The following is a 26837-nucleotide window of genomic DNA, read 5'->3' as shown; positions in this document are numbered from 1 at the left end:
CGGCCCCGCCCCTCAGGGGGAGGAGCTCGCGCCCCCGCCCCCGCCCCTCCGCCATCAGCGCCCGGCTCGGGGAGGGGAGGGGCGGGGGCTGGGCTCGCGCTGCTGACGTCACCGCCCGCCGCGGGGCGCGCAGCAGGTGCCGGGCAGCGCCTCAGGTACGGCAGGGAGGGGGGCGGGCGGGCAGCGAGGGGGGAGCTCGGGCGCTGTGTGGGGGCTGCGGGGCTCTGAGGGCGGCTTGGCTGGGGCACGGAGGACGGGCAGGGCCCCCCCTTGGCCGGTAGAGGCCCAGGGAAGGGCCTCGGGGGGTGTTGAGGGCGTGTGGTGGCAGGGAGGGGGGCGTTCTGCCAGCGGTGCCCCCCCCGCCTCTGCTGCCAGAGCCGGGTGGGCTCGGGGAGGTGGGGGGTTAAAATGAGTGTGGGGTGTGGAGAATGCAGCAAAAAGGAACCCAGCGTGGAAAATAGGTGCCTTATCCCCGCGTCCACCGGTTGCTTTAATAAAAAAAGGCCTCCTCTGCTCGTCCTGGAAAGTTTTGGTAGTCAGAGCCCTACAACTGTACCACACGGAGCGAGGAGGCAGCAGAAAAATGCTGAAATTTGCAGCGTTTCGGTGGGCATCTTGCAGCGCTTTCTGAGGGCGGTCAGGAATTAACGTGTTTGGTAACCAGCTGCCCTGCACGTAGCGGTGTATTTTTAGTGAACAGAAACTTCCACAGCGCTGCTGGAGTTTGCCTCTCTAGTGCTCGGTGAAGGCCGTCCTCGTTAAAACACCGATTTAACGCGCCCCGAAGGCTTCAAGAACCGAGCTGCTCACCAGCAGGTGCTGGTGGGTGCCCTGGCTGAGGAGGAACGTCCTGTAAGCAGGTGATATCTGATGGGTAGGGGCTGCCCGGGGCCGCTTCTGCCTCAGGTCGAGGGAGAGGGGTGTGGAGGCTTGCTGCCTTGTGCCAGCCCCCAGCCCTCAGCACCTCACGGTGTGGGCCAGGCACTGAGGACTGGCAGTGTTTTACTGCTTCAAACAGGCATTCCTGTAAATGTGAGCATAGGTGTTCTGCTTTTGGCAGTGCTCTGGGGTGATGGAGAGCTACCTGCAGGGCTTTGTGTACAATAAACAGAGGAACCGCTTGTTTTCAGGGGTAATTCTGTGCCTCCGCAGATTAATGTGTTACTTTGTGTTTTGTAGCACCCTTGTGTAACTCCTTCAGCAAACAGGTCTGCGCTGCTTCAGGTACTTGTTCCCTGTGACCTGGCTGCAGGCTCAATAACAAGGGATCGTGAAAGCTTCTAGCGGGAGTGGCAGGCTTGAGCGGAGCTCGAATGCCCACCTTTGATACCGATATCTTTACTCAGTTCTCTGCTTTGCCTCGCAACTTCCTGTTCCTGACCCGAAACCCTGTGGCTCAAGTTGTAGAGAATGGTACTCTGTCATTTTTGGGAACTGAGGAAGGTAGCGAGAAGCCTGAGTCATTCAGACAGGCTCGTTACTGCAGGTCTGGCATCCTGCCGCCCGCAGCCGCTTCCCACAAGGCATCCAAGGCTCTCACCCAGCACATCAAGAGTTCGCCTTCCTCCACGTTTCCAGAGCAGGTGCACGCCCTGATACCTCGGGGGATGCTTCCTGGTTGCGGTGTGGCTGCCAGCACGTTCCTGCTGCTGCCACTGCTCCCACAGGGAGGACGCTGGAAGCTGCATTATGCTTCAGTGCCTGCCTGGCTGCGAGCTGGGACTGCAGGGTGCACTGGGCATGCACCAGCTTTGCGATGTAGATCTGCCCAATTGCATCCCTTATATCAGTCATCAAAAAACACTGTTTCTTTCCGTTTCTTGTCATAATGCATTATTAAGGCATCATTTGGTCTGACAACAGTGCCCTGGACACTTTACATCTTCTTTTCAACCTATGATAGAGTTAGGCAAAGGCTTTCTTGACAAAATGTTGTATCAGAGGTACTTGCTTTTGCCAAAACTACTCATAAGAGAGGATTCATATATATCACCTATAGGCTGTGTAAAGAGACGTGTTACAGCAGCATGTATGACGTGGAAAAGGAGGAAAAGCACAAGTGAGAAAGCAGAGGGAAAAATGTTTATCTCATTCCATTTTCCACCCTGTGACAAAAATCCCCTTTTTTGAGTAAGGAGATCTGAGATGCAGGCAGTGCGTGTATTTCTGTCTGCACATGCTGACTTTGCTGTGTCTTCAAAGCTGTCTGCTGCCCTTCCATGTGTTTTCAATGCACATTTGAGAAGTGGGAAATATCATGCAGTCTGGGTAGTATCTTCCATCAAATCCACCAGTTTATCAGAGTCAGGGAGGCAATCGTGAAAGGCTGCTGCTGTTCCATTACTGGGGTGCTGCCAGAGCACCATCTGAACAACACATATGAATGTATTATCTGTCTTGGGTGCTTATTAATCTCCTTGCCAGTCAGGCTCTTTGTTTCTCATTCTCTTTTCAGTTGGGCCAACAAAGCCTCTTTAACTATTATTTGCAGAGTCTAGTTTAACTTGACAATCAGATGGTTTCACGGGTTTTTGGTTTTGGTATTTGTTGTGCCTTAAAAATGTCTTAATACATCCCTTTAAGAGCAAAATATATGTTTGCGTATTTCTGGAACCATCTCTAATGAGGCATGTTACAAAAAGATTTGAACAGGCACACTGTACAAAAAAAAAAAAAAACTTTCAAAACCTGAAACCAGGGTGTTAATGCTTGTATCTCGAATATGTTCCATCAAAAGGGCTTTTCTTTTTCTTTACCACAGCATGGTGCAGTATCAGCTGACGAGTGAGCACCAAGTGCTTTGGCTCTTCACACTGAAGGATCTGTGTTGTGAAACTTCCCGTCAGCACAGTTAGTCTGTGTGGTTAAATCATGTGCTCTTAAAACTTTTAATCAGGTGTTTGAAAATTTTGAAACCGTGTCCTGTAAGTTCGTGCAGTTCATGTGATAACAGTAACAGTGCAGTGGATTTGATCTCTTTTTCCACTAGCATTTGTATTGTAGGAACTACACGAGCAGCTCTCTCAGTTTGCTGCTGTGCACAACATGTAGGTATACAGTTGACAGCGTGTTGCAATCAGAAAAATTAGGGAGCAAGTTGGGAGGACTATTTTAGAAGAGTGAGGCAGAGCATCAAAGATAAATCTTAAAACTATGAAGCTCTACAAAGAGTTTAATGCTGTCCGTGTGTCTGTAGGCCCTTTAAAGCTGATCAAACCCCTTATTTTTGAAACAAAAGATCTGGAAACATACGTGCCGTGCTGGCTTTGTCAAGGAGGTGTGACAGATAATGGGACAGAGCAATGGGATGGGTTTAAGTTTCAGTTTGGAGGGGCATGAGGGTCAGCCTTGTACGTCAGCAGGGCAGACTTGAGGCCTCTGTGGGCTTGCAGGATCATGGACGAGGTAGGACCCAGCTCGGGAGTTTGTGAAGGTTGAACAACTCTTCATCCAAACCTACACGGGTTCGGTCAGCAGAGGTGCCTGCTCTGGTGACTTCTACCATTCAGAACAGCTGCTGAGTGTTTTGTTTAGGGAAGTTCTGTCAACCACTTGAATAAAGGTAAGGAAATCCACCTCTCCCTGATGACCACAGAGTGCTCCCTATCCCCAGAGACCTTTTAAGGAAATTGGTTGAAACAAAAGTGTTGTTGATTTTTCTTTGGATGGCACAGCGCAGTGCTTTGCACTCCTGCTTAGACCTGCATTTTGGGGAGCAAAATGTTTTTGAGCAGCTTTTTATTTAGCAGGTGAGTGCAGTTGTGCTGTGAGGTCATTACTCCAGGCTGATAATGCCGCCTGCTGCAGTGGGTAGGGAACCTGGAGAGGAGGTTCTTCCTGGAAGTCAACCAAGCAAGAAGGAATCTCTTACAGCTTATTCTTAATGCACCTTTTATGCAATCGCTGCGTGGAGCTTGGAAGGAAGCTGATAAGGGGGAAACACAGAACCAGTGCCATTTGAGAGCCCCTTGTACTGCTTTCATTTGGATACTGTTCATACGAAATACAATTTAAATTCTAGGCTCGTTGCCAGGAGCTGGCTTGTTGCTCGTTGATGTACTTTCCATTAGGACTCTGCATTGGAAAACGACTTCCTAGCGCTGCAGGCGTCAGCGGGGTGGGTTACATCAGGGCACTCAGCTGCCCTGCTCAGGGCCCGTGCCTCTCGCTGCGTTCCCTGACTGGAACCGTACCACATCCAGCCGAATCAGTATCCAATGTCGTGCACAACGTGATTTCTCCTGACCTGAATAGTGTATGAAGTGTGCTGCTTGCTCTGCTGTCAGAAAAGCAAGCTTTCATTTCTAAAGCTTTTTAAAAATGCTGATATTCTTTGGGGGAGGGAGGATTATCTTCAGTTTTCATTATACGTATTTCTTAGATTTGGTAAATCTCTCACTTGTTTTCAGAGAGCTGTTTTTTGTGCTGTTCCCTATGCAATGGGAGGCTTTTTGCCCTGTTTCAATACCTAGAGTAGGTTGTCGTGCCCCCCCCCCCCCCCAGCTTTTTACTTAATTGATCCATTTTCATAGGAGACTGAGTTTGAAGGTTCAGCCTTTCAGCAGCCCATAAGGACAGGGATTTCTTTGCAGGTGGGTTAGCAGCTGTGAACACCTATGGTATAAAAATGCAAGTGGTTCTTATGTGTGTAGTGTTTTCAGTTTTTGTGGGGGTAACAAGGTGTTGTCGCTGCCAACAGACATAAATTCATGCTGGTCTTGAGTCAGTTTAAAAAGCTGGAATTGCACTGACCTCAAAAGAGGGATGTGAGGGCCAGTCTTTAAGTGGCCTTTTTGGGGGAGGGAAGAGAATAAAGCCAGGTCTCTTCGTTAGATTGTGAAAGCTTCTTACTTGGGAACCCCTCAAGCTAACAGAAGAGCTTTCCTTCCATTGCACTTTCCCGTTTTCTCTTTGTTCTCACTTGTTTTCCTGCATTGTGTTACCTTCAGACCAGAAGTCCTGCGTGTTCTCAGTCTTGTGCTGTGCTGCAGGGCTGCTCTTGTGACGTGGAACGGCAGCCAGATACCTAAATGAGGCTACCACAGAGTACCAGGTTAGGGAAAAATCCTTCCCATTGATTCCTAAACACAGCTGGGATAAAGGTAATTCTTTTTGGATTCGTTGCTGGATCTTACTGGATTCATAATCCCACTCAAAAACAGAATAGGAGGGAGCAGCAGGAGTCAAACCTCCCAAGGGGAGGGGGTCACTGCTGGAGTCCCATCACATGGTGATCTCTGGAAGGGGGTGAAGAGGTGGCAGCTTGTGCACAAGGAGACTTTTCCAGGACTGGTGAAACGAAGGCTGTCTCCAGAGACGTGGGGAAGAAGCTCACAAGTCCCCAGGAGCTGGACTCGATGATCCCTGTGGGTCCCTTATCTGACTCTGCCCTTCTGTCAGGGTAGAGGAAAAATGTTTGCTCAGCAGCATGGAGCAAAAGTTCAGATACCTTCTGGAACTGTAACAGTGTATTAACAAGCTTATTTCTTAGCAAAATTACTCCGTTTTGGTGAGGGGGAAGGGAATAGCAGCGTGTGTCTGAAGAGCATCAGAAAACTAATCAATTTTCTGTTATCCAGCAAAATACAGGGCGTGGTGGTTTTCTATGGAGCTTTGTCTACAGGGTGCTTGTTGGGAAAGCCACAAGCATGCCGCGTGATGCAAGCTTGTAGGAGTAAGTGTGGGTTACAGCTCCTGTGGAATTAGGACAGGGTAAGAACCCACAGTAAAGCCTGATGATGCCCTTGACTAGGAGCTCAGGTATGTCTCTGAAAAGTATCTATTTAGTGAGTTAAGGCCCTGCTTTGCAAACACATACCTTGGTTTGTAAATAAGGCTGGTAAGTGTATAAAATAATGCATGAGTTCATAAGGGTTGGGAAGACATAAATGTTGTCATGCTGTTCAAAAAGGGCAGCTAGAGAAGAGTGTATGCATGGCAGTAATTGATCCTGGAAATGGGGACAAGGCAAACATGTTCCAGGAAATGTTTCTTGGGACAAAGCCTATTGCAGGAAGGCTGACCTTTACAGCTCAGAGAGTGGGTGGAAGCTGTGCTTAGGACCTCTGGAGTGTTCCACAAACACCTTCTAGGCTTGCTGAATGCCTTCGTGAATTTCTCAGGAGTTTTAATCTTCTCATTCATCACAAAGATCTCCAATACAGGTGCTGCTGAAACTGGTCTTGTTGGACGCTCTCTTTCACTTTTGACCTATTCTCGGTTGTGTTACTTTCTGCTCTTTTTTTTTAAGGGGAAAATTAACTTTTGTCCTGGAAGGCTATACCCTTCTTAATCTCATTCTTCTCTGTTTTTCTGTTCTGTTGTGATGATCTGACATCTCTGTGCAAGTGTCTGGCTGGTTCTGGTAGACTGTGTCTGGTTTTCTTGCCAGTCCCTCTGCGTTAAGAGGCAGAAGCTCCATTCCATTCCTGCCCATCTTTGAAAACCGAGTTTTGCTGTGGCTCACACAAAGCAGTTTTTACCAGTGTTCCTTGTCTATGATGCCACCGTTCCCTTTTTACACAGGCCATTGCCAGACTCCTCTCCAGTTTCTTAAGCTCTTCGGCAGAGCTTCTGACGTGCAGCTTTATTAATTCACCACGGCTGCCTGTTTTAGCCAGGCTCTTTACCATATCCTTTGGGTGGAATGTGTTACCAGGCACAGCCTTGTGCAGGTGATCCCCATCCAACATCTTTCACAGAGGTGTTTGTGTGTGGCCTGTGTGGTCTGGCACTTGAGCCAGCTCTCCAAAAGTCTTTTGGGGTACAAGACAGGTGCTCGTGAGGAATCCAGGCAGCTCTGGGGTAATGAACAGGTCCCCTGCTTCGGTAGTGAAGGCAGTGCATGTATGTAGTCACACGCATTCACTTGTTCTTCCCCAGGAACTTGTGTCTGGCCAGTATTTTGGGCTGAGTTTCTGGGTTAGGTGAACGTTAGTGATCCATCAGGTCCCTGTTCTCTGCTTTGGTGCATCTGGGTAAGTTGAAGGGCTTGCTGCCTGCTCTGCCAGCTCTTCGAAGGGCGAGCTTCCCTGCTGCTGACTTGGTGGAGGTGCTGCAGTGCACCATGAGGGCTAACAAGCCTGAAGCTGGACTTCTGTTGTGCTTGATCACTTTAAAATAAGCAGTGAAGTGGTCTGGCTGGCCTGGCAGTGGGAAAAAAAAATCCTGTAATCACTGGCGCTGGTAAAACAGTTAAAACTCTTCTAAAAGGCATTAAAAATGCCTATTGGAAAGGTAACAGCAGTGCATGAACAATTAACTGGAACAGCCTGGCTTGCACAGCAAGAAGAGGACAGGGCTGTGTGAGGAGGACACAGCGTGGTACCCACAGGGTGAGCAGCATGCAGGCAGGAGTGGCTGGTAAATAAGCAGAGAGCCTCTGCAGCCTCCCTGGGGAAGGACAGGCAGCTCTTTCTGAGGTGATGAAACAGCGAGCTGCAAACAAACAACATTCAGGTCGGTGTGCAGCCAGGGACTGCAGCAGCTAAACATAGCCCCAAGTCCTGACTCGGATGGCTTCTGCCTGGAGGGTGACTGCTTTGGGCTCGCTATAGGGTTACAAAGGTGAAATTCTTTAGCCTGGGTCATGCCAGAGCTCAGGCTGGATGTGCTCATGGTCTCCTCTGGCCTCAAAATCTGCACGCCTCCAAGAACTGCTGCAGAATATTGAGTGTTGAGGAAAATTTGTCCCAGCTGTGCTGGGACATCCACTGTCTGAAGTGGGTCCTGCTGGCTGCTTATCAGCCTCTCCTCTGTAAGAGCAGCTCTGAGCCTTAGCAAAGGCAAGTCATGCTGCTGGTATGGGGAAAGAGGTATGTGCCACAGGGAAATGGTGACCCTTCTCCACCATATTTTGGTGGAAGAAAATAGCAGGGTGCAGCTACATAAAACAGGATGGCTCCTGGCCGCGTGGTGTTAGGGATGTTTCTGTTTCTCAGACAGAAAGAAGCTTCAGAAACCCCGTGTAAGGAATGTCTTGCTCAGTCACACTGCTTGGAGGTGAATTAAAGTTGCATCAGTGTGGTGACAGTCCTGTCTTCTGATGGCTGTTGCATGAGTAATGCATTGGATGGAGACTTCGAGGTCATAAAACTTGAAGTGTCTTTAATGTTTGTCTCTTTTTTTTTTTTTTTTTTCCAAGGTTCTGATTGCTTTTGGCTACTTAACGGTTCAGGCACATATTACTGGAAGAATAGGTGATGTGCTGAGTTACAGTTTCATCAGGAAATTATTCCTACACAGCCTTGCTCCAAAGTGAGGGTCTAGATGCTTGTAACAATTAGCAGAAGCGTAATGTTGTTCTACTCCAGAACAAAGCACGCTTCAGCTGAGGATGTGTGTTTGCTCCTTCTGTCATTAAGGCTATCAAGTATGCGTCTTGGATAGGCTGCTTTTCTGCATGTTTTCCCTCTTTAATATTGACAGAAAAAGGAAGTAATCACTTTTAAAGCTCACTTAAAAGCAATTTAGTCATGAGTAGAAGCAGAAATCATTTTCTTTGCAGTAGCAAGACTGTTAAATGTCTTACAGTGAGTAGCGAATGCATGATTGGAAATGAGCAAGTCGCTCTCCTTGCTCTCCTGTGCTAAACCTGTCACTTAAAAGAAGTCACTTCTGCTCAGGCTCTGCCCTGGGATGGAGTTAAAAATATCCTCGCTGCTTGTCAAGGCACTTTCAGGTCTGGTTGTGTCAAATTCCAGCTCCCTGGAAAGCAGTCTGAAATGGGATTGATACGCTTGTGGATGAAGCAAGTTGAAAACAAACCAACTCTTGTTTGTGTTTGTTCTTCTGCAGGACAGATTCCGCATCCAAAATGAACTACGAAAATCCTCCACCCTACTCTGGCCCGGGACCGACTGCCCCTTACCCACCCTACGTACAACAACCAGGTGGTCCTCCTGGCCCCTACCCTGGCTATCCTCCCGGACCCCCAGGGCCGTATCAGCCAGGTCAGCCGGGTTATCAAGGTTATCCGCAGTATGGATGGCAAAATGCACCTCCACCTCCAGGACCAGTGTACGCAGAGGGGCCTAAAAACACAGGTACATCAAGCAGCAGTGGCACAAAGCAATCGTAACCTTTTCTGTCTTACAAATGCATGAGTGCACGTTGACCTTGAAGTAATGTGGTTATCAGGTTCTGGCGTTAACAGAGCTGGGGGAGGTGGAGGCCTATTTGAGGTAGGTGTTCTGATTATAGCGTGTTTTCCTGCCTGATTTTGCGGTTTCGTGCCTCTGATAGTTCTCTGGCCCTTTGGAGGTACTGCTGAAAGTCCTTGATGCTGATCTCTGAAAGGAATCTGTACACTGAGGTTGTTACACACGCTTGTTGCTGGCTTTAGGTTTCCCACAGCTCTCATTCTGCCTGTGTCGTGACTGATAAAAGCTTATCTGAAAGCTGCATAGCTGAAACAGTTAAAACTCAAACATGTGGTTCTTAGTTAATCTGCATCAATTTTCTTGAGCCTGTGAATAGCTGTCCAAGTGATGTTGTAGTGCAGTTGGAATGATTCCTGAGCTTTTGTGTGTTCTCCTGAAGCTGTTATTGTGTGGGGGTGCTCTCGTGGGGCATGCTGCAGAGCAGGGACTGTTGAGTCTGAAGAAGAGACGGCTCGGGCAGGATCTTATCAATGCCTATAAATACCTGAAGGCAGGGTACGAAGAAGATGGAGCCAGAAGAAGAAGAAGAAGAAGATGGTCCTGGGCAGCCTGTGCTAGCTGTCCAGAAGTCCCATCCCACCTCAACAACTCTGGGATTCTGGCAAGGCTGGGTCTGGTCCCTGCCTTTTCCACACTGAGAAGTGGAAAAGTGTTTAGTGTGTTCTGTTTGTTAACTTTGTTTTGCTGGTGAGGACGTATAGCTGGAGACCAAGTTTATTCTCCTCAGTGTTTCATTGGCTTTGGTTTTAAAATCTCTGCTTATGCACTGTGGAGCGTGTACTCCCCATCAGCATGGGTGTTCTTGCTGCCATACCAACTCCTGTGCCTTGTTTTGAGCTTCCTCAGTGATGATAACCTCCCCGTAACCATAACCTTTCAGTGAGGTTGTGGAGTCTCCTTCTCTGGAGATATTAAAGGCCCATCTGGATGCCTACCTGGGCAGCCTGCTCTAGGGAACCTGCTTGGGCAGGGGGACTAGACCTGATGACCTCCTGAGGTCCCTTCCAACCCCTACAATTCTGTGATAATTATACTAATTCCTTTGCTGCTCTGTGAAGCTGTCCTTAGCTGTTGCTTATTGGAGTCATTCTCCGTATACCATCCTAAGCCTCTGGGACATGTGCTAGTAGGTTGAGCCCTCTCAGGATTGGGGTCCATATGCTTTTGCTGTGTTTTTGAGATAACTGCCTTCTCAGCCCCTCTGTTTTACCACTTTGTGTTGCTCTGACTCAGCAGTACACCATGATGAAGATAGGTTCAAGGCCCTCATTTTATGGGAAACTGGAACTTGAGACAGTTCCTGGTAGGAACTATTCACTGTGGTGAATCCAAAGGAAAGTTGACACACGTGGCTGGACAGGCTGATTTGTGGAAGGACATTTTTCAAGAACTTGTTTTTTCAGTATCCTTGGTTGAAATGGTGGGTTTGGATTCAACTGCTAAAGCCAGTGTACATAAAAGTATCTCTGGGGACTTTAACTGATGTGAGATGTCAGGGAACTTCTGGTGTGGGTATGGCCAGAGAACCCAAATATGAGAAGTGAACAATTGGTTTCAGTGATGATAACAGAAGTATACACGCGCTGTGTGCTCAGCTTCCTCTGTGAAAGGGGAAAACCTCAAGGGTCAGCCTTTCAGGAGGAGGAGGCAGCAGCACAGAGATGCTTCCTACTGCTGCTACCACATGTACTCAATGTGTAACCAGGGTTTTTCCTGAGAAATGCATGTTGTTCTGAAGTGGCTAATAGGCATGTATTCTCAGGGAGAAAAATTCCCAGCCTCCTATGTAGAACACTTCCTTTATTTGGTGCGAGTGTCAGTTTGCTGCTGTAGCCATAAAAAGGAATGCCCTAGCAGAGGCTGAAGGAAGAAGTCCTGCGCCTTCGGACAGTCTGACATTGAGCCAGATCTGCTGCCTTGGATGCTGAAAGGATCCTGTGTCAGACTTGATCAGGAAACTGCACTGAACACCCTTGTGCTCAGATCAGGTTTCTCTTCCACTCACAAACCTGTGACCAGATGGAGAACAGGCGGGGAGATTGGAGGGGACAGATGTCTTTCACTGACCAGTCTTGTGCTGCAAAAGGCACGGTTTTGCGTCAAACTGAAGCTAACACAACTCTTCGTCTGCAGAAACAGCTCCTTCACCCCACAAACCAATAATCTTCCGGGAAGTCACGCTTCTGAATTGGCTTCCTGTAGCCACGTGGGCTCTGAACTCAACCTGGGAGTCAGTGACTTGCATTGCTCTCACAAGTAAATGTGATCACGGAACAGCTGAGGTTAGCAGAGGCCTCTGACAGTCATCCCTTGCAACCCCTGTGTCATGGTTTTACCTGGGATGGAGTTAATTTTATTTGTGGAAGCTCATATGCTGCTGTGTTTATGGTTTATGATGAAAACACTGTTGATAACACACCAATGTTCTAGTTGTTGCAGAGCAGTGCTTACACAGAGCCAAGGACTTTGCAGCTTCTTGTCGTGCCCTGCCAGCAAGGAGGCTGGGGGTGCACAAGAAGCTGGGAGAGGACAGAACCAGAGCAGTTGACCCCAGCTGGCCAAGGGGATATCCCATACCACGTGCATCAGATTGAGCAATAAAAGCCAGGGAGAAAGAAGGGTGGGGAAAACATTTGGGAGTGCTGGTACTTAACACATGTAACAGTTTCTTGGGAAGACAAGCCCTGTTTTCTTGGTAGTGGCTAAATGCTTACCTGCTGATGGGAAGTAGCAAATTAATTTATTGTTTTGCTTTTCTCGTGTGTGCAGCTTTTGCTTTACCCAGTAAACTGCCCGTGTCTCAGCCCATGAGATACAGGGGGAGAGTGCCTGAGTGGCTGTGTGGTGCTCAGCGGCCTGCCAGGGTTAAACCACAACGAGCCTGCTCAAACAGGGTGTCCCACATAGAGATCCAACGAAGTTGCAATTAAAAGGCTTTATTAATAACAACAAGCTGTGAAGGAATATGGTGGCAATCCTCCATGAAAGCCTTACTGGTGACTTGTGACTGACATCAAATAGAAACAGCTGGAAGGTCAGTACTGCATGGATTTTATATTCAGAGAGTTATTTATGATAATGCTCAGTAGATGTGCAGATGCTGCTGTCTCTCTCATCTGCACTGTGTTAATGCCACATATTATAAGGAAGAAGGAAGGAGCACAAGTCATTTTATATTCCAGAGGTGATATCTGTATTTCAAAAAGGCAGGCTTTGCAGTAACAGAAGTCTGCTATAGTCACTAGAAACGTTTTGCTGTGTTAAGAAACAAAATCAAATCATAGATAAGGTGTCAAGAGCAAGGATGAAACTTTCAAACCAGATGGTATGAGAGTCATTGGGGGCGGGGAGGTTTATGCCCAGTGCATTGATAGGTGTTTGCACACAACTTCTGTGAGTTAAAGAACCCTCTATATTGTATTCTGTTGACAAACTCAGTTCAAATCATATGTGAACAGAGTAATTTACTAGTGGAATTGTGAAAATAAAAGGAGCTGCTAAGTTTGGTACTTCTGAAGAAGTAAACCTGCCTTGAGAAATCCTTTTGGAAAAAGTTCTTTAAGGTTTAACACACTTGAGAAAGAAGCTTCATCAGAGCTTTCCAGTTTCAGGTGCCTATTTTTAACCACTTAGGAGGAAAAGCAAAAAAAAAAACCCACAAACTTAATTCCTTACAGTTTATATATATATATATATATATTTTTTTTTTAAATCAGCATTTTAGCTGCAACCAGAAGCCAGGTATTTCCAGCACTTGGGCCATGTGTGCGCTCTTCAGCACTCTGTTTCCCCAAAACATGCAAGAAAACAAAATGCTAGAGTCCAAGTCACAAGTACTACAGGGCTATAGCAGTGCTTTTGGAGGTGCTCTTCAAAATGTCCAACGTGATCAAACGGCTTATCACAGTGTTGCACATTGCTTGGTCTCTGCTTCTTGCGAAGTGATAAGAGATGAAGTATCACTTATTGCTTAAGTCATGCTTGTAACTCTCAGTAGCATATCTTTTCATGTGCTCCATAAAACAGTAAAAATTTAAATGAAGGGTTACATTTCTCAGTGGAATGTGGTGCTTGCTTGTGTGAAAGGATATTTATTAATGTTTGCAGAATGAAGTCAAGTTTATAATTCTGTTTTTCTGCAAAAGTTTTTCCTCTTCTCGATTCTCCTTCCATTAAGCATCTATTTTTTCACCTTTGGCCAGTCCATCATGCAGAAACCCGATCTTTGTTCTGTGGACGCCTGAACAGAAGTTTTCTGAGATAGCTTTTGATGGGGCTTGGTTTAATGATCACCTACAGGAGTGTCTAATATATAACTGATATCCCTTTAAAAATAATTTTAAAAATCCATCGTGCTAATGCTGTATGTCTGTTTCTGTGGCTGAACTTCTAACATCAAAAATTGTCATGTAAATTTAATTAAGATGTTGATGTCTAGCTAGCTGGTCTGGCATGACTTAATGCGGCTCGATGGTCCATGTGTTTCCAAACACAAGTTATCTGGGAAGAGCTACTGTGTGGTTGCTTTCCTTTTTTGGTCTTCCAGTTGCTTGCTTAATCTCACGAATTAAGCTATTCCAAGGAATTACATTGGTACTTCCGAACAAATGTGTGTCCACACTGAAAACTAGGAAATTTGCTCTGTGTTAGGATTTATGCCTGGTTACTTTACTGTGTAGGCAAACTGCAAGGGTGGTCTCTTCTGTTGTGAATTATATTTGATGTGCTAATGTGTGGAAGCAATCAATTGTGCATCCCCAGCGGATCCACAGATGGAAATAATTGCTGCTGAGGCACTTTGGCTCTAAATCTGTCATATACATGCAACCAAAATCTGATGTAAAGTTATCATTTCCATGGTGGTGATATTCTTTTTAATCAGTCTGTGGTCTGTCTGGAACAGTGATGTATCTAGCATCTCCAAGTGGTGCTTGAAGAAGAAAACTCATACAACTCACTCTCAGTATTTAGAAAATAAAATAAAAAATCTGTACCTGAGATACAACAGGGAACAGCTTATGCTTAGCGCTGGTTTTCCACCCATGCTCCTGAGAAGCTGACGAACTGCCAAGGTAAGCCTTGTGTCCTTGCAGCTTGCAAGGGCTCATAACTGGCTCTGTTCATAAGAAGTAGACAACTTGACTTTTACCTTTAGAGCTGATAACTTATATGCTGAGCTTGAAGGATGTTATCCCTCTGGATATCTGATCCAGCTTCCTGGCTCTCTAAGCTGACTTGTGTTGATTTCTGTCTGCGTCTTTCTTGCTGTAAAATCTGAGGGCTGCTGTCATGTCTGTCTGCAAGTGTGAACTCCTGGAGTATAGGAGATTTACCCTTTGACATCTCTAAGTGCTTTCAGTAGCTAAAGAGACCTCACCTGCACCAGAACAAAGCTGGGAGGGATGCAGCAGCAGGACAATTGTGTCTGCATGGAGCTCGGCACAAGGAGCCAGGCCTTCTTCAGCAGCAGAATGTGTGCTTAGGAGAAATTCCCTAAAATATCCAGAAAATATCTTCCTTCCCCCACCAGTATTTTTTGTTACAGAATTAATGCCATGTGTCCTGGCATAAGGAAACTAAAATACCTGCTGACTGGTCATCAGGTACTTCCTTGTCACCATAAAATAGAGGTGAAATGTAACACTGCTATTGATAACGCACTGTGAGAAGTGGAGTGGGCCAAAGTACGAGTGACATTCTTCATACGTAATTTCAAAAAAACTATTTGTTAGCAGTTTGCACAGCTTTGATTTTTTTTTATTTCCCCACTGATACGTAACATAATAGATAAGGCTGTGTGATTCCGTGCTAAAGGGAGCCAGGCTCTGTGAGCAGCCGTTCCAGCTGACGGCAAACAGCTCGGCTTTGCATTTGACCTACTGCGTGCAGGGGTGGAAATCTGAGTTCTGCAAGTTGACCACTGGTAGCACAGCTTGCTGTGATAAGAGCAGTAGTCACAGTGATGACGCCAGCCTCCAAATGTTTGGCCAGCTGCAAGAATAAACAGGTCACCCTGCTACAGTGAGCTGCCTCCTGCTAAAGGCGTGGATTTTTCCTCTTTGTGGCTCTCACTGTGGAGAGGAGGGGATTGTGATCGATCTTGTTAGACTTCTAGGTGCCTTTCAGTGATTTCCCCCTTTGTTTCTCAAACTGAGTTCAGCCTTCCACAGTAGTTTACTTGGAAGGCAACACATAGCAATTCCCTCAGGCTTTCTCTTTGTCTGTTGAACCTTCCCTAGCAGCCTACAGTGGCATTGAGTTTAACTGTTCCTGTACCTCCCGGACCTGCAACTCCAGACAGACGGGATCCTGGCAAGAAGCTGTCAGGCATCACAGCTAAGTTGGCAGCTGTTCCCTTACCTGCGTCTCGTGATGCAGTGCTTGTTTAACCCGGTGTTCTCTTTGCCCCAGACCTGCTGTGTAATGCCTCTTTCTGTCCCCGGCTCGTGCCTGCTGGCCCCACAAACAGCGAGGGCTGCTTGCTGGCAGACAACACTGTCCTGGCGCTGACGTTCGAGGTGTTCTTACCTGCTTTTCAATCCTAAGAAGGTAATCCTAGAAAAATTTAATGCAAAGAAAAGGATTTCCAAATTCTGGTCCTTTTTCTGAAGACATGCTTCATAAAAACTGGCTGAACCCTGAAGAGTCTGGCCTGTAGCTGACTGGATTGAAAGGCTGCAGGTCTGGGCAGCCTCTGTTAGCTGGGCACCTGCCCTGGGCGTGCAGCAGGTGGTGTAGGGCAAGGAGCTGCACAGCCTGTGGTGCTCCAGCCCTGAAGGGACTGCTCAGGGGCATTCTTGTCACCTTGAGCAACTGTTTGTTGTGACATGTTCAGTTTGCTTTAAAACTGGACTTTTTCCTCCTGTCTGTCACCCAAAACACTCTTTTAAAAACCTTGTAAGACCAAGTTTGTGCTGCATAAAATCCTCCAAGGCAGGACATGTTTAAATGTGGAACGAAGGATGATTTTCACTTAAAAGCCTGGCTGAAGCTGAGGAGTGTGCTGTTCTTGTTTTTGCAGTTGACTCGGTGGAAAATTGATCCTTGCTTTATGACTAAATTAGGATTTTCTTGGGAAAACAAATGTTAGAGGAAGTTCTCAAGTTCTGTAGGTTTGGGAGATGTCTCTGCATCAGCGTCTGTTGCAGTGTGGAAGAAAATTGAAGGATCTGAAGCCCTGAACTTCTGTACCCTTGAACTGTGAGGAAGCTGGCTTCTCATGTGACACTGTCTCCTGAATGCTTTCTAACCCGTGTGCCAGGGTCCCTGGTGCTTCAGAGATCCGTTTGGTACCTGCTTTACCCCAGAAGAGCCCAAGTACCTGCTACATAAGGTATGCTTTCCCCCGAAGAAGTGCCTATAGCCCTTCTCGTCAGAGATGTTGAGTTCTTCCCGAGCACATCTGCACTCCATAAATGCTGGTTAGTGTCATTTCCACAGGCTTCCTGTGTTGTCTCAGTCTCTGAATGACAACTCCACGTGAGCCCTGTGTGTTCAGGTGAGGAGAACTCTCCTCTTCCCCATCCCAGAGCTCGGCTGCAAGAAGATCTTCTGCAGGGCTTGTGGCCAGATGCACCCTGTGCTCTTCACATACAGTCTGAGAGGAAGAAACTTCACCACTGTGCTAACTGCAGCCAATGCAGCACTGAAAGTGCTTGCTTGGTGTGCCTCTGCGGTCACTTCCCTGAAACGTGTTGCCTCTTCAGCTCCCTGAAAACTGAAACAGCTCTCCAGGGTGACCACAAGGGCTGCTTGGATTTGTGGGAACCGAAAGTTCCCACAAAAACTGGTCAGCGATGCTGGTGTGGGCAACTGCAGGCAGTGCCTTCTGCTTGGGTGGTGTAGGGGACGTGCTCACTGCCTGTTGTCTTGCACAATGCTTGAGTTTTGGCTCAGGTAGCTCTGGGAGTAAAGCTGTTCATGTTTATAGCTGGGGATCGTGAAACTCTGAGTGTTCTGCAACTTTGTAGGGTTTTTTGCTTGGGAGTTCACTGTTGTATTTCTACTTGGCTCTGACAGGTACCTGTGTTATGAGTCCACTAAGGCTTTTCCTGAAATTTGAATACAGTATAGCTAGAATATTTGTCCTGAGAAAACCTCTGGTCAGGACAGAGCTAGAGGACTGGGGAATATAATTTTACAGGTATGAAGCTGCTAAGATGCGTCTGCAGAAAGAAGGAAGATTTTCTTGCCAAGGGAGCTGCTAGGTGCATCTGTGCCCTAGCTCTGCCCAGGAGGTCTTGTGGCCGTGGAAGGAGGCGCGGTGTGGAGAAGAGCCCTGTTGGCAGCTGATGTGGAAGTTTTAGCTGAAGTACATGTTCCCCAGTAGTGCAGCCCCTTTTTATCCATGCTTGCTGCTAGCACGGATGTACTCCTGGGAATGCACGGTCTGGTTGTGGTAGCAAAGCCTCTATCACTGTACAAGCCTTGTAGACCCACTAAAACACCGGGCTAAGTCTAAGGTCATGGTTTTAGTTTATACCAAACCGTGTGAAAAGTAATGCTCATGCCTTTCGCTCGCAGAGCTAATGATTAACGTGCCACAGAACCACAGAACGGCTCGGGTGGAAGGGACCTCAAAGATCATCTGGTTCCAACCCCCCTCCGTGGGCAGGGATGCCACCCACTAGCTCAGTGAGGTGTGAACAGAACCAAAATATGTGTGCTTAAGATAAAGCGGAATGTATGTGAAATAACAAAGTGTTGTAGTATTTGTTTTAAAAACAAGGTGGGAGTTGCTTGCACTGGGTCGTGCAGAACGTGTGGTTACAGGGAGTGCTGCCATATTCAGAGCAAGCGTGATTCATTGTGAGCTGCGGTCTTTAAAGTTGATTAGAAGATGGGTGGGTCTGCTGAGGTTATTCCTTGTTCCATCCTATTTTAGAAAAAAAGCAATGGAAGTGGCAAAATGTGAGCCTGTTAAAAACAAAATCAGCTTGAATGCCTCTGAGAATAATCACCTGTATTTCTGTTCTCCATCGATCACCAGTCCCTGAGTGCTAATGGGTTTCTGCTTGTAGCATGAGAGATTTTGGCACGTCATGGGAGATCTGTGGAGTTTCTGACCTTGGACGAAAAAAGAGGCACAAAGGAGGTAGTGAAGTTCCCAGTAAGGTGTGCCACAGCGAGCTGGCTTCTGTTTAAAGGAGCCATTCATGTTTCTGATATAAAGCATATAAAAACAGCCGTTTCCTTGATTGACAACAACAACAAAAAATCCAAAATATGTCAAAGTTATTGCAGCAGGCAGCCTGATCCCTGTTAATGGAAGACAGGAGGAGGAGTACTGGGAAACTGCTGGATAAAGTGAGCTGGGGAGATGTTGGCTTACATCACAAACGTGCTCAGCTAAATTTACTGATTGTCAGTGGTTTGGGTAAGGCGCTTAGGGGTTTATTATGCTACATCTTAACCCTGTTTACAGAGGATCTTCTGCTTTTGAAGCAGCACTAATGCATAGACTAGAAAGAGGCAGTAAGGGTGCTGTAAGACACCCCGTGGCTTCCTTGGGTTGGTCACTGGGTTTCTATTAGTGCTTTGAGGCTGATGTTCAGCTCTTAGTGTCCAAAATAAAACAATTGCTGTAGCATGTTTCTAGCTTAATGAGAGCTCGGCTGTTTATCTAGCCTTCCTTCGAACTGTTTTTTACTCTGTGCACTTTGATAGCTGCGAGTGAATGGTCACCCAGCCTTCACCTGGTCTGCTCCTACCCTCTCCTGTGTAAGCTGCACACCCAACGGGCTGATGAGGGAAGCTTTTCAGCATTAATCCTGTATAGCTGTAGTTAAAGTTTCTCTGGCATGCATGTCCGATGAATTGTCTCCACGCTTTCTGAAGCACTGATGAATCTTCAAAGTGATCATTTAATTCAAAGTATAAAGGAGAAGAGGCCTTTTCTACTTAGGATGTTGCCCTGGTGCTGTCAAAGTCTGAAAACCTTCGCTGGTCGTTGTATTTCCTCTCCAGCCAGGTTCCTGCTTTGTCTGAAGCAGTGTTTGGAGCCGGTCCCTGTGAGCTGGTGGTGGCAGAGCAGAGCTGCCCTGCTGAGACTGAGCATTTCAGCAAGCGTTTCATAACAGTACTTGATGCGTACTTCAGAAATGCTTTGTCAGTATGTCCTCATCGCCTAGCTGTAGTTTAAAAAATTTAATGGATTAATCATAAATACTTCAGGCAAACTCTTCTTGTACGCCTGCAGTCATAGACAGGTTACCAGAAATTGCACAGGGCATCGTGCTTCAGCTCTGCTTTAAGGTGTGGGTGGTTACACAGCGCGGTCTTCCAGCAGATCATGTAGCTAAACTTGATTTTACTGATCTTTGAGATATCAGGAAACCCACAAAACCCTTTATTGGTTTGTGTGGTAAAATGGAAGACATTAGTCCTGCAAGGGTGTTGCATGCGTGTTAGCTTATCATTTGACAGCTCGTGCCTTTTGCATGCTCTCTACCATTGCTCTTTGGTAGCTTCTTGCTGAGCTACCCCAGCACGGCAGGCGGTGGGCTGGGAGCTCCCCCCAGCACGGTGCTTTGGCTGTGCCTGAAGACACAGCTTTCTTCATTCCCAAACTGTGTTACCTGCTCTTCCTGCTTTCTTCTTGGGCAGTTAGCAAATGTGTACAGACTAAGCGACCCCTAACTTCAGGTAGCAGCTCTGGAGGCTGAAATCAGCATCTTTAAACTGGGAAAGCAGCATCAGTCCCTGTGCTGGGACCACAGTCTGCAGGAAGAGGTGGAGGGCCACTTCCCTGCTCCCCCAAGTGGACGGTGCTGTATCTGGGCGTGAGAAGCTGGGGATCCTCCCACTGCTCCAGCAAAGATCGGGTTCTCAGCTGCTTGTCCTCCAGCAGGCAGCTGAGGAGATGTGAGGCAATGCCATTGAAGCAATGTAACCTCCCAGTGTCCACTGACCGGATTTGGGAGCGTCACACGCTGCAGAGGAATTTCTGGGGCACAGGAGGGTGCCGGAGTTCTCCTGGGTCTTGCTCAGGCTGAAGCTGCGAGGACTTTGCTCTGTAGCAAGTTTAGGTTCTTGCTGTTGTTTTCAGAGGGCAGAGCCAGCCTCCATGTCACCAGGAATCCCAGGGCTTCCCTGCGTGTTCTCCCAGACCCTTTACAAACCTGGATGTCTTCGGGCACTGTGGTCCTGCATTTGGGGTATGGCAGTGCTGTCAGCAGCAACCCCGATGTCCATGGCTCTGAAATAGGACAGCTTGGACTGCACCTATCAGCCAGTTAGAAACCAGTGCGGCTACAGGCTGCAAGCACAGTGACTACTTCAGAAGTTTCCTGAGCAGCCACGGAGAAAACGCCCTCACCTGCTTGCCCTGAGGGCTGGCAGGAGCTGCTGGGCATCTTTTCCCATCTGGCTGTGGGCAGGAGGTGATGGGGGGGTTCCCCTTAACAGCGAGGAGCTGTTGCCCTTCACGTGTGCCCTTCAGCAGGCAGTGTGCACCGCTGGAAAAACACAGCCTCTTTTTATACGGGGCTCTTGGATCAATTGATAAGTGTTTGGTCTTCGTTCATTGTCACAGAACCCTTCTCAGAGGAAACAAAGGCACCAGAGAGTTAGCTGCTTGTTCAGGCCTCCTGGATTTGCCAGGAAAAGAAGCCCGAAGGCTTTTCCCGGCCTGAAACACAACTGCCTCCTTCAGTCCGAGCAAGCTGGATTTGTTCTGTGCAGCCCTGCCCGCTGCCCTCCTTCCTGCAGAACGAAGCCGCGTGGCCGGGTCTGTGCAGGGGCATTGTGTGGGGCAAGGGCTCGCTCCTCCTCACAGCTCAGCTCGGTGTTAGGCCAGGCAGAAAGGCAGGAGCTGAGTCAGTGCCGGGCACTGCTGCAGGGGCGAGGGGCGTAAGGAGATCAGTGCCTGGCTGTGCAGCTTCTCCCAGCACTGCCAGAAAGGTAAGGCTGCTCGGGCAGCTCTGCACAGCCCCCACCTCTTCTGCAAAGCAGTGCCCAGCTCCTCCATTTCCCACAGCTGAGCAGTGCTGCCGTGCTCTGCTGCTCCGGGAGCCTGCTTGGCCCCTGGGTTACAGCTTGCACGGCACAGGGGTGTACAGGGATACAGGGCTTCACATCTGGAAGCGTGAAGGTCTTCCAAACTTACATCTGAGTGCAAGTTTGTGGCTGCCAGCTGGCTGCAGGCAGGTGGAAGGGAAGGGCCTGACAGGTCCTGTCTGCTTTGGGATGCATTACCCATCTTTGGGTGGGATGAGGCTGTGGTCCAGCCTTTCAAAACCGTGGAAGAGGATCCCTGCAGGAGGCTGGGGTGCTGGGCTGGAAAGCCGTTCACCTGGTTATGCCCTCCCTGCCAGGGGAGCACTGCCCTGGTCCGTGTGCGGCTCCTGGTGGCTCCTGGTTTCCTCCTGCCTCACACCGAGGGATGGGAGGTGCGTGCCTGACAGGGAGTTGGGAAGCCTGGGAGAGAAGAGCAGAATGGGCAGCGGTGCTGTGCTGGAGACACCCGGGGTTCCTCTGGAACTGGGCTGTGCCTGCACTGCAGGAGTTGCCTCCTCTTTGTTATTCCAGCTGGCAGGAGGGAATAACATGCAGGGTCTAGCTGAGGGTTTGTATTTTGGAGTTTTTACTGGGCTCTGTCACTCTGCACGCCACCTGTGAAGTATGATGACAGCAGGATTTTAGTACGGTGTAAGCGTGAGCCAGATCATCCTCCACCCGTTGCTGTTGAGAGAACTGAGGCAGTGAAGGAGGAGGAATGCTTTTCTCTGAGCATGAAGCCTGCCAGGAGAGCCAGGCTGACAACAGGAGCCTTCTCCTGCCCAAACCTCTTGTCAACACCACACGTTCAGCTCCTCGAAGCAACAGCTATCTGCCTGGGTCAGACTCTTCTGTTTCTCATGTAGACAATAACAAATGGACCCAAGAAAGCTCTGAGGAAGGTCATGTGCCCACCTTCAAATTGTGCTGCAGTTCCAGATGTGATAGCCAAGCTCAGAGAGGAGGAACCAAAAGGAAACTGTTCATCTGCCCTGACCTGGCTTTGGAGGCTGGCAGAGACACACCGGACTCGTGTATGAGGCACTGCTGGCAAAGCCACATCCACGCCAAGGGCTGTACTAGGTACAGGAAGATCTCTGCCATCCAGTCCCACCCGGCTGCAGGGCATCAGCCGTGAGCCACGGTCCCGCCTGTGTTTCATGCAGCTGGTACGCGTGGCAAAACCCAACAACCTGCTGGGATCCTCTGGTTAGCCCTCAAGGGGTAGAGCTTCAGTGAGTTCTGTCCGTGGGGTCACCGGGTCCACGAGCACTGAGAGATGTAATCCACGCATCAACCCCGCGGCAGGTAGGATATCTAAGGGCTGCTATCTTCTAGCTTGGTAAAATCTGGCTGTGCTGTGGATGCTGAGCAGGCAGAGCCAGAAGAAGAGTGCGCAGTCGGTGTGCAAGGTGAACAAAGCTCCTCGAAGCCACTCAGCACCTGTTGGTGCCCTGGCATGTGAGAGGGACAGCAGTGGGGTAAGGACTCATCACTGCCCTGACTTCCTAGGGGAGGAGGCAGCCACGTGCCTGACTGTCGGGGAGCAGCTGCTTATTAAAGCAAGCTTGGTGCTGCCAGCCTAAACAAACAAGGAGACAAATTGCAAATGTACTTCTAGTTACAGAAGCTGGCACCTCCCTAAAAACCCTGCCCTAGGTGTTTGTCCAGGCTCTCCTCCCTGCAGCCTGGGCAGACCTGACAGCAGGAAGGTTCTTGTTACCTTCGTTGTGCTGAAACTGTAATTTTTCTTGTGCATGAAAGTGAGCCAGTGGCAAGGAACCCACCTGTGCTTCTTCAAATCATTCTGTTCCAATCCTGGAGCTTTTGGGACAGGCGTTTTTTAGTGTTTCTCATATGCAAATACATTGAAGCATCAGGTATGGGGAAGAAGCAAGATGAGTTGGACATGCACGTGCAGTTGCAGGGCTGTGATCTTGTTGCGATGCAGTGGCTCAACACTGGACAGCTCCATCCCACTGCACCACTCCCTCGGCCTCCCTCAAAAGGACAAAATATGATGGGGAGGAAAAAAAAGACTCATGGTTTAGGATAAGGACAGGGAGATCACTCACCAATTGCAGACATGGGCAAACCAGACTCATTAAACTTAAGTAATTTATGGCTTATTGGTAACAGATGAGGGCAGTGAGAACTAAAAGAAAGCTGAAATCACCAAGAGCCAACTGAGTGTTAAAGGGAAGATGGGGATAGGTGGCAGGACAGTGGGTGTTTGCTCCAGGCCACCTGACCACATAAACCAGGCACATGGGGCCCTCTATTGACAGGTAGCAGTAGTGTCACACTTGCAAGCCCTGGTCCTCACGGGGACATAAACCACCATGGCATCTGCTAGAAGGACAGCATGGCAGGGCATAAGCACTGCAGGAGGTTTCTGGAGATCACTGCTGAACGCAGACTCTTCCAAGTGACAGAGGAGCCAGAAAGAGGAGCTCTGTTCCATCTCATGCTCAACAAAGAACTTGTGGATATCTGGAGATCAAAGGCAGCCTTGGACTCAATGATCTGCATAGCTGCCTTCCAGCTCAGAATATTATGAGATTCTTGGATGCAGTGACCATGAGGTAGTGGAGTTCAAGATCCTCAAGGTAGAATAGAGGGTACACAGCGAGCTCACAACCCCTCTGGGTGTCCAGATAGCAGACAAGCAATCTGCTGCAGCCTCCAGGGACAGACTTCCCAGCTCATTTTGTCCCCAGGAAATCCTGGCAGGAGACTGCTGGGATGCTGGCATTTCTCCTCTGGTTTTCCCTCCTTTTCTGGGGACTGGCTCCTCCTGGCGCAGCACGTCTGATACCACCGTGCTTACACCCCTGATGGCAACTGCAGCAGCGTGTCCATGGCCATGCTTGGTGTCAGTGATGCGATGTTGTCCAGTTACTCAGTCCTTTCTGTCCCAGGACTCCAAGAAGTGGTGGACCTGAGCCCCCACTGGAGCACGGTTTGCTCTTCACTAGCACCATAAGCAGATGCCATTTGGTCCTCTCCATCACCGCAGACACTGTTCTGGTGGTGGCATTCAGCAGCAGCTTTAAGCATCCATTGATACCTGAGCCTTTCAAACATCCTCTTGAAGGAGGCTGATGAGCTTTGGTGCTTGCTGGGGGCTGCCGAGTTGAAGACCAGTTTTTTACATACCTGACATCCATGGAGCAGGTTTTGTAGGCTATAAACCAGCTGCACAGCATGCGCTCTGATCCCTACAGATCTGTGCATTCACAGGGACATAGCCAATAAAGTGCATGTCTCACAGTGGAAAAAATGCAGGGCACGCTGTGAAATGGGGCGTCAGTGCAGCCCTTCACAGCAATGTGCAAATTCTGGCTAATCAGACCAACCTCAGTCTGCTTCATTACAACTTGTCCTCATCCTCAGATTCAGAGAGATTGTGTGAGCATCCAGGAATGAAGTTAGGTAAGCTGAAGCCCTCACAGAATTCAGTCACGGCCAGGGATGTCCAAGACGATGAGAAAGGCTTCTGTAAGAACATCAGTGAACAACCCCAGGCACCAGGACCTGCTGGGGGCACCCAGCCAGAGAGCAGCCTGGCAGAAAAGGCCCTGGGGGTCCTGGTGGACACCAAGTTGAACACGAGTCAGCAATGTGTCCTTGCTGCAAAGAGCAAAGTGTCCTGGGCTGCATTAAGGCCAAGTGTTGCCAGCAGGTCGAGGGAGGTGATCCTGCCTTTCTGCTCAGCACTGGTGAGGCCACTCCTGGAGTGCTGGGTCCAGTTCTGGGCTCCCCAGTACAAGAGGGACATGGAGCTACTGGAGGGAGGCCAACCAAGGGCCATGAAGGTGATGAAGGGAGAAAAGCCAAAACTACCCAGGCAGAGGGACAGCACACCCAGCATCAAAGCCTTACAGAGTGAAAGAAATCAGGGAGGCCCCAGGAAAGTGCAAGAAGGGAGTGGAAGAGAGAAACTGCAGTGTGCTGACAGCAGCTTCCTCCTCCCAGCCCCCCTGCACCCACCACTGGCCGGGGACATGGGTGACATTGAGGCTGGGAGAGGAAGGGAGGAAAGGTGTTGTGTTAATGTTTGTCTGTCTTTCTCACTACCCACGTTTATTTTAACTGATGATAAATTAAATTATTTTTCCTTAAGTAAAGCCTGTTTTGCCCCCGATGGTGTATGGTAAGCAATCAACCCGTCGTTATCTTGAGTTGGGCTCTGTGGGTTGCTGCTGCCGTTGGGATGAAACCATGGCTGGAGGCTCCGTCAGACCCTCATGGGAGCTCCGCATGTGCCCTGCACGCACTCACCTGTGCATCAGTGGAGGCACCCTTCAAGGATCAGCTCCCTGCTGCAGTCCTTGGGGGATGCGTAACTGCCCCTTCGGTCTCAGGCAGGCGTGGGCGAGCCACCAGAAATGCCGGGGAGCCGACGGGCCCCTGACTGACCGAGCTCTCTTGTCCCTGCAGTGTACGTCGTGGAGGAGCGGCGAAGGGACGACTCAGGCGAGAGCGCCTGCCTGACGGCGTGCTGGACCGCGCTCTGCTGCTGCTGCCTCTGGGACATGCTGACCTGACTCTGCCGAAGCCACCTCTCGTACCTCTTACTGAGTGCTATGCAGTCTCCCCACTCCTCTCCCGACTCCTTTCTGTTACTGTAATCAACGCTCTGCTTTGCACAGCCAAGAGTTCCTGTCTGTCAGTCCTAGCGCCTTGTTGGGGTGGGGGGTGCACTCCTTATTTTAGTAAAGGGAAATCCCTTTTTAACATTTCTAAGACTTTTGTTGTAACTTTGAAGAATGTGCTCGTGGTGTATTTCAGCCAAAGGCATTCTGATGAAATGTATATTTATCAGTTGAAATTTTCCTAGTCCTAGAAATGAAGATATATGCAACAATTAAAGCCAACAGTTGATTTTCTTTGCTAGGTCACGATTGTTTCAATAAATCTGTCCTGTAGAGAGTGTGCTTCCCCCATCACTGTCTGTTCTCAGCCTCCTGCCTGCACTGACTGCGGTGCAGCAGTGATGGACCTGGCTTCAAGCAGTTAGGAGGCCTGATCCCACTTGCGTGTTTCCAGCATCATGCTGTAGAGCATCAGCTTGGTTAGGGTAAAGAGATGGGTGACAGTAAATAAAGCCATGGATTAATTTAGTGCTGAGGAGCTTCCTGAGGCAATGGGGGGGAATCAGGCACGTGGTGCAGAAGTGAGGGCTTCACCAGGGCCCCAGCAAGCCTGGGCAGAGCCTTCCCCATTGCCACGCTAGGCCAGCACTGAGCTTGGGCATGAGGGTGAAGCTCGGCCCCAGCTCTGTGTGAGGCCGCCCTTGCCACTGGGCTCCCCTGCCCAAACCCAGCCTGCTCCGTGCCCAGGCCCAGCAGATGGACACATGGAGCAGGGCAGACATCTCACACTCACCTCCTGGACTTCTGCTTGGGGCTGTAGGGCTTGGCAGAGCCATCACGGCCTGCCAGCAGTGCCGTGTTCATTGGGCCCAGCTCCACACGGGCCCAGTGGCAGGCAGGAACCAAAGGTCCAAGCACCTTGTCTGGGCCCTCCTCCAGGGCTGCTCCTGTGAAACCGCAGCCCCAGCATCCAGGTGTGACACCCAGTGACGTGCATCACAGCTCAGACTACGGAGTCGCTTGCTTGAGGGAGGAACATGTCATAGGATGCAGGGACAAAAATCATCCAGGCTGGCCCAGG

The 26837-nt window shown here is 49.0% G+C and overlaps 1 protein-coding gene and 1 long non-coding RNA gene across 3 annotated transcripts; one reads left to right on the top strand and one right to left on the bottom strand.

The window, feature by feature from the left end:
- Window positions 1–26094, top strand: CYSTM1 (cysteine rich transmembrane module containing 1). 2 transcript variants are annotated; one of them, XM_068697829.1, is made up of 3 exons: window positions 1–155; window positions 8797–9044; window positions 25602–26094. In XM_068697829.1, exons 2-3 carry the CDS (start codon window positions 8816–8818, stop codon window positions 25706–25708), a joined length of 336 nt encoding a protein of 111 aa, XP_068553930.1. In that variant the 5' UTR covers window positions 1–155; window positions 8797–8815; the 3' UTR covers window positions 25709–26094. The 2 variants fall into 2 exon arrangements, with proteins under 2 accessions (XP_068553930.1, XP_068553929.1); XM_068697828.1 differs by lacking the exon at window positions 1–155 and adding an exon at window positions 5016–5053.
- Window positions 19371–19861, bottom strand: LOC137864064 (uncharacterized). Its single transcript, XR_011101292.1, has 2 exons — window positions 19739–19861; window positions 19371–19700 (listed from the first exon to the last, which is right to left on the bottom strand). It is a non-coding gene; the product is annotated as an uncharacterized lncRNA (long non-coding RNA).
- Window positions 26095–26837: the final 743 nt, after the last annotated feature.

This window comes from Anas acuta, chromosome 14, assembly GCF_963932015.1.
Source record: "Anas acuta chromosome 14, bAnaAcu1.1, whole genome shotgun sequence".
Lineage (NCBI taxonomy): Eukaryota > Metazoa > Chordata > Aves > Anseriformes > Anatidae > Anas > Anas acuta.
The sequence above is the reverse complement of the archived record's forward strand: the minus strand, read 5'-3'. Positions and strand labels throughout refer to the sequence as shown.

Excerpts from the sequence above, each read along its gene's own strand:
- CYSTM1 (XM_068697828.1), top strand. The coding sequence starts at position 5,031 with ATGAGGCTACCACAGAGTACCAG. Across the intron at positions 5,054-8,796 it reads AGGCTACCACAGAGTACCAG|GACAGATTCCGCATCCAAAA; the intron begins GTTAGGGAAAAA and ends GTTCTTCTGCAG. Across the intron at positions 9,045-25,601 it reads AGAGGGGCCTAAAAACACAG|TGTACGTCGTGGAGGAGCGG; the intron begins GTACATCAAGCA and ends TTGTCCCTGCAG.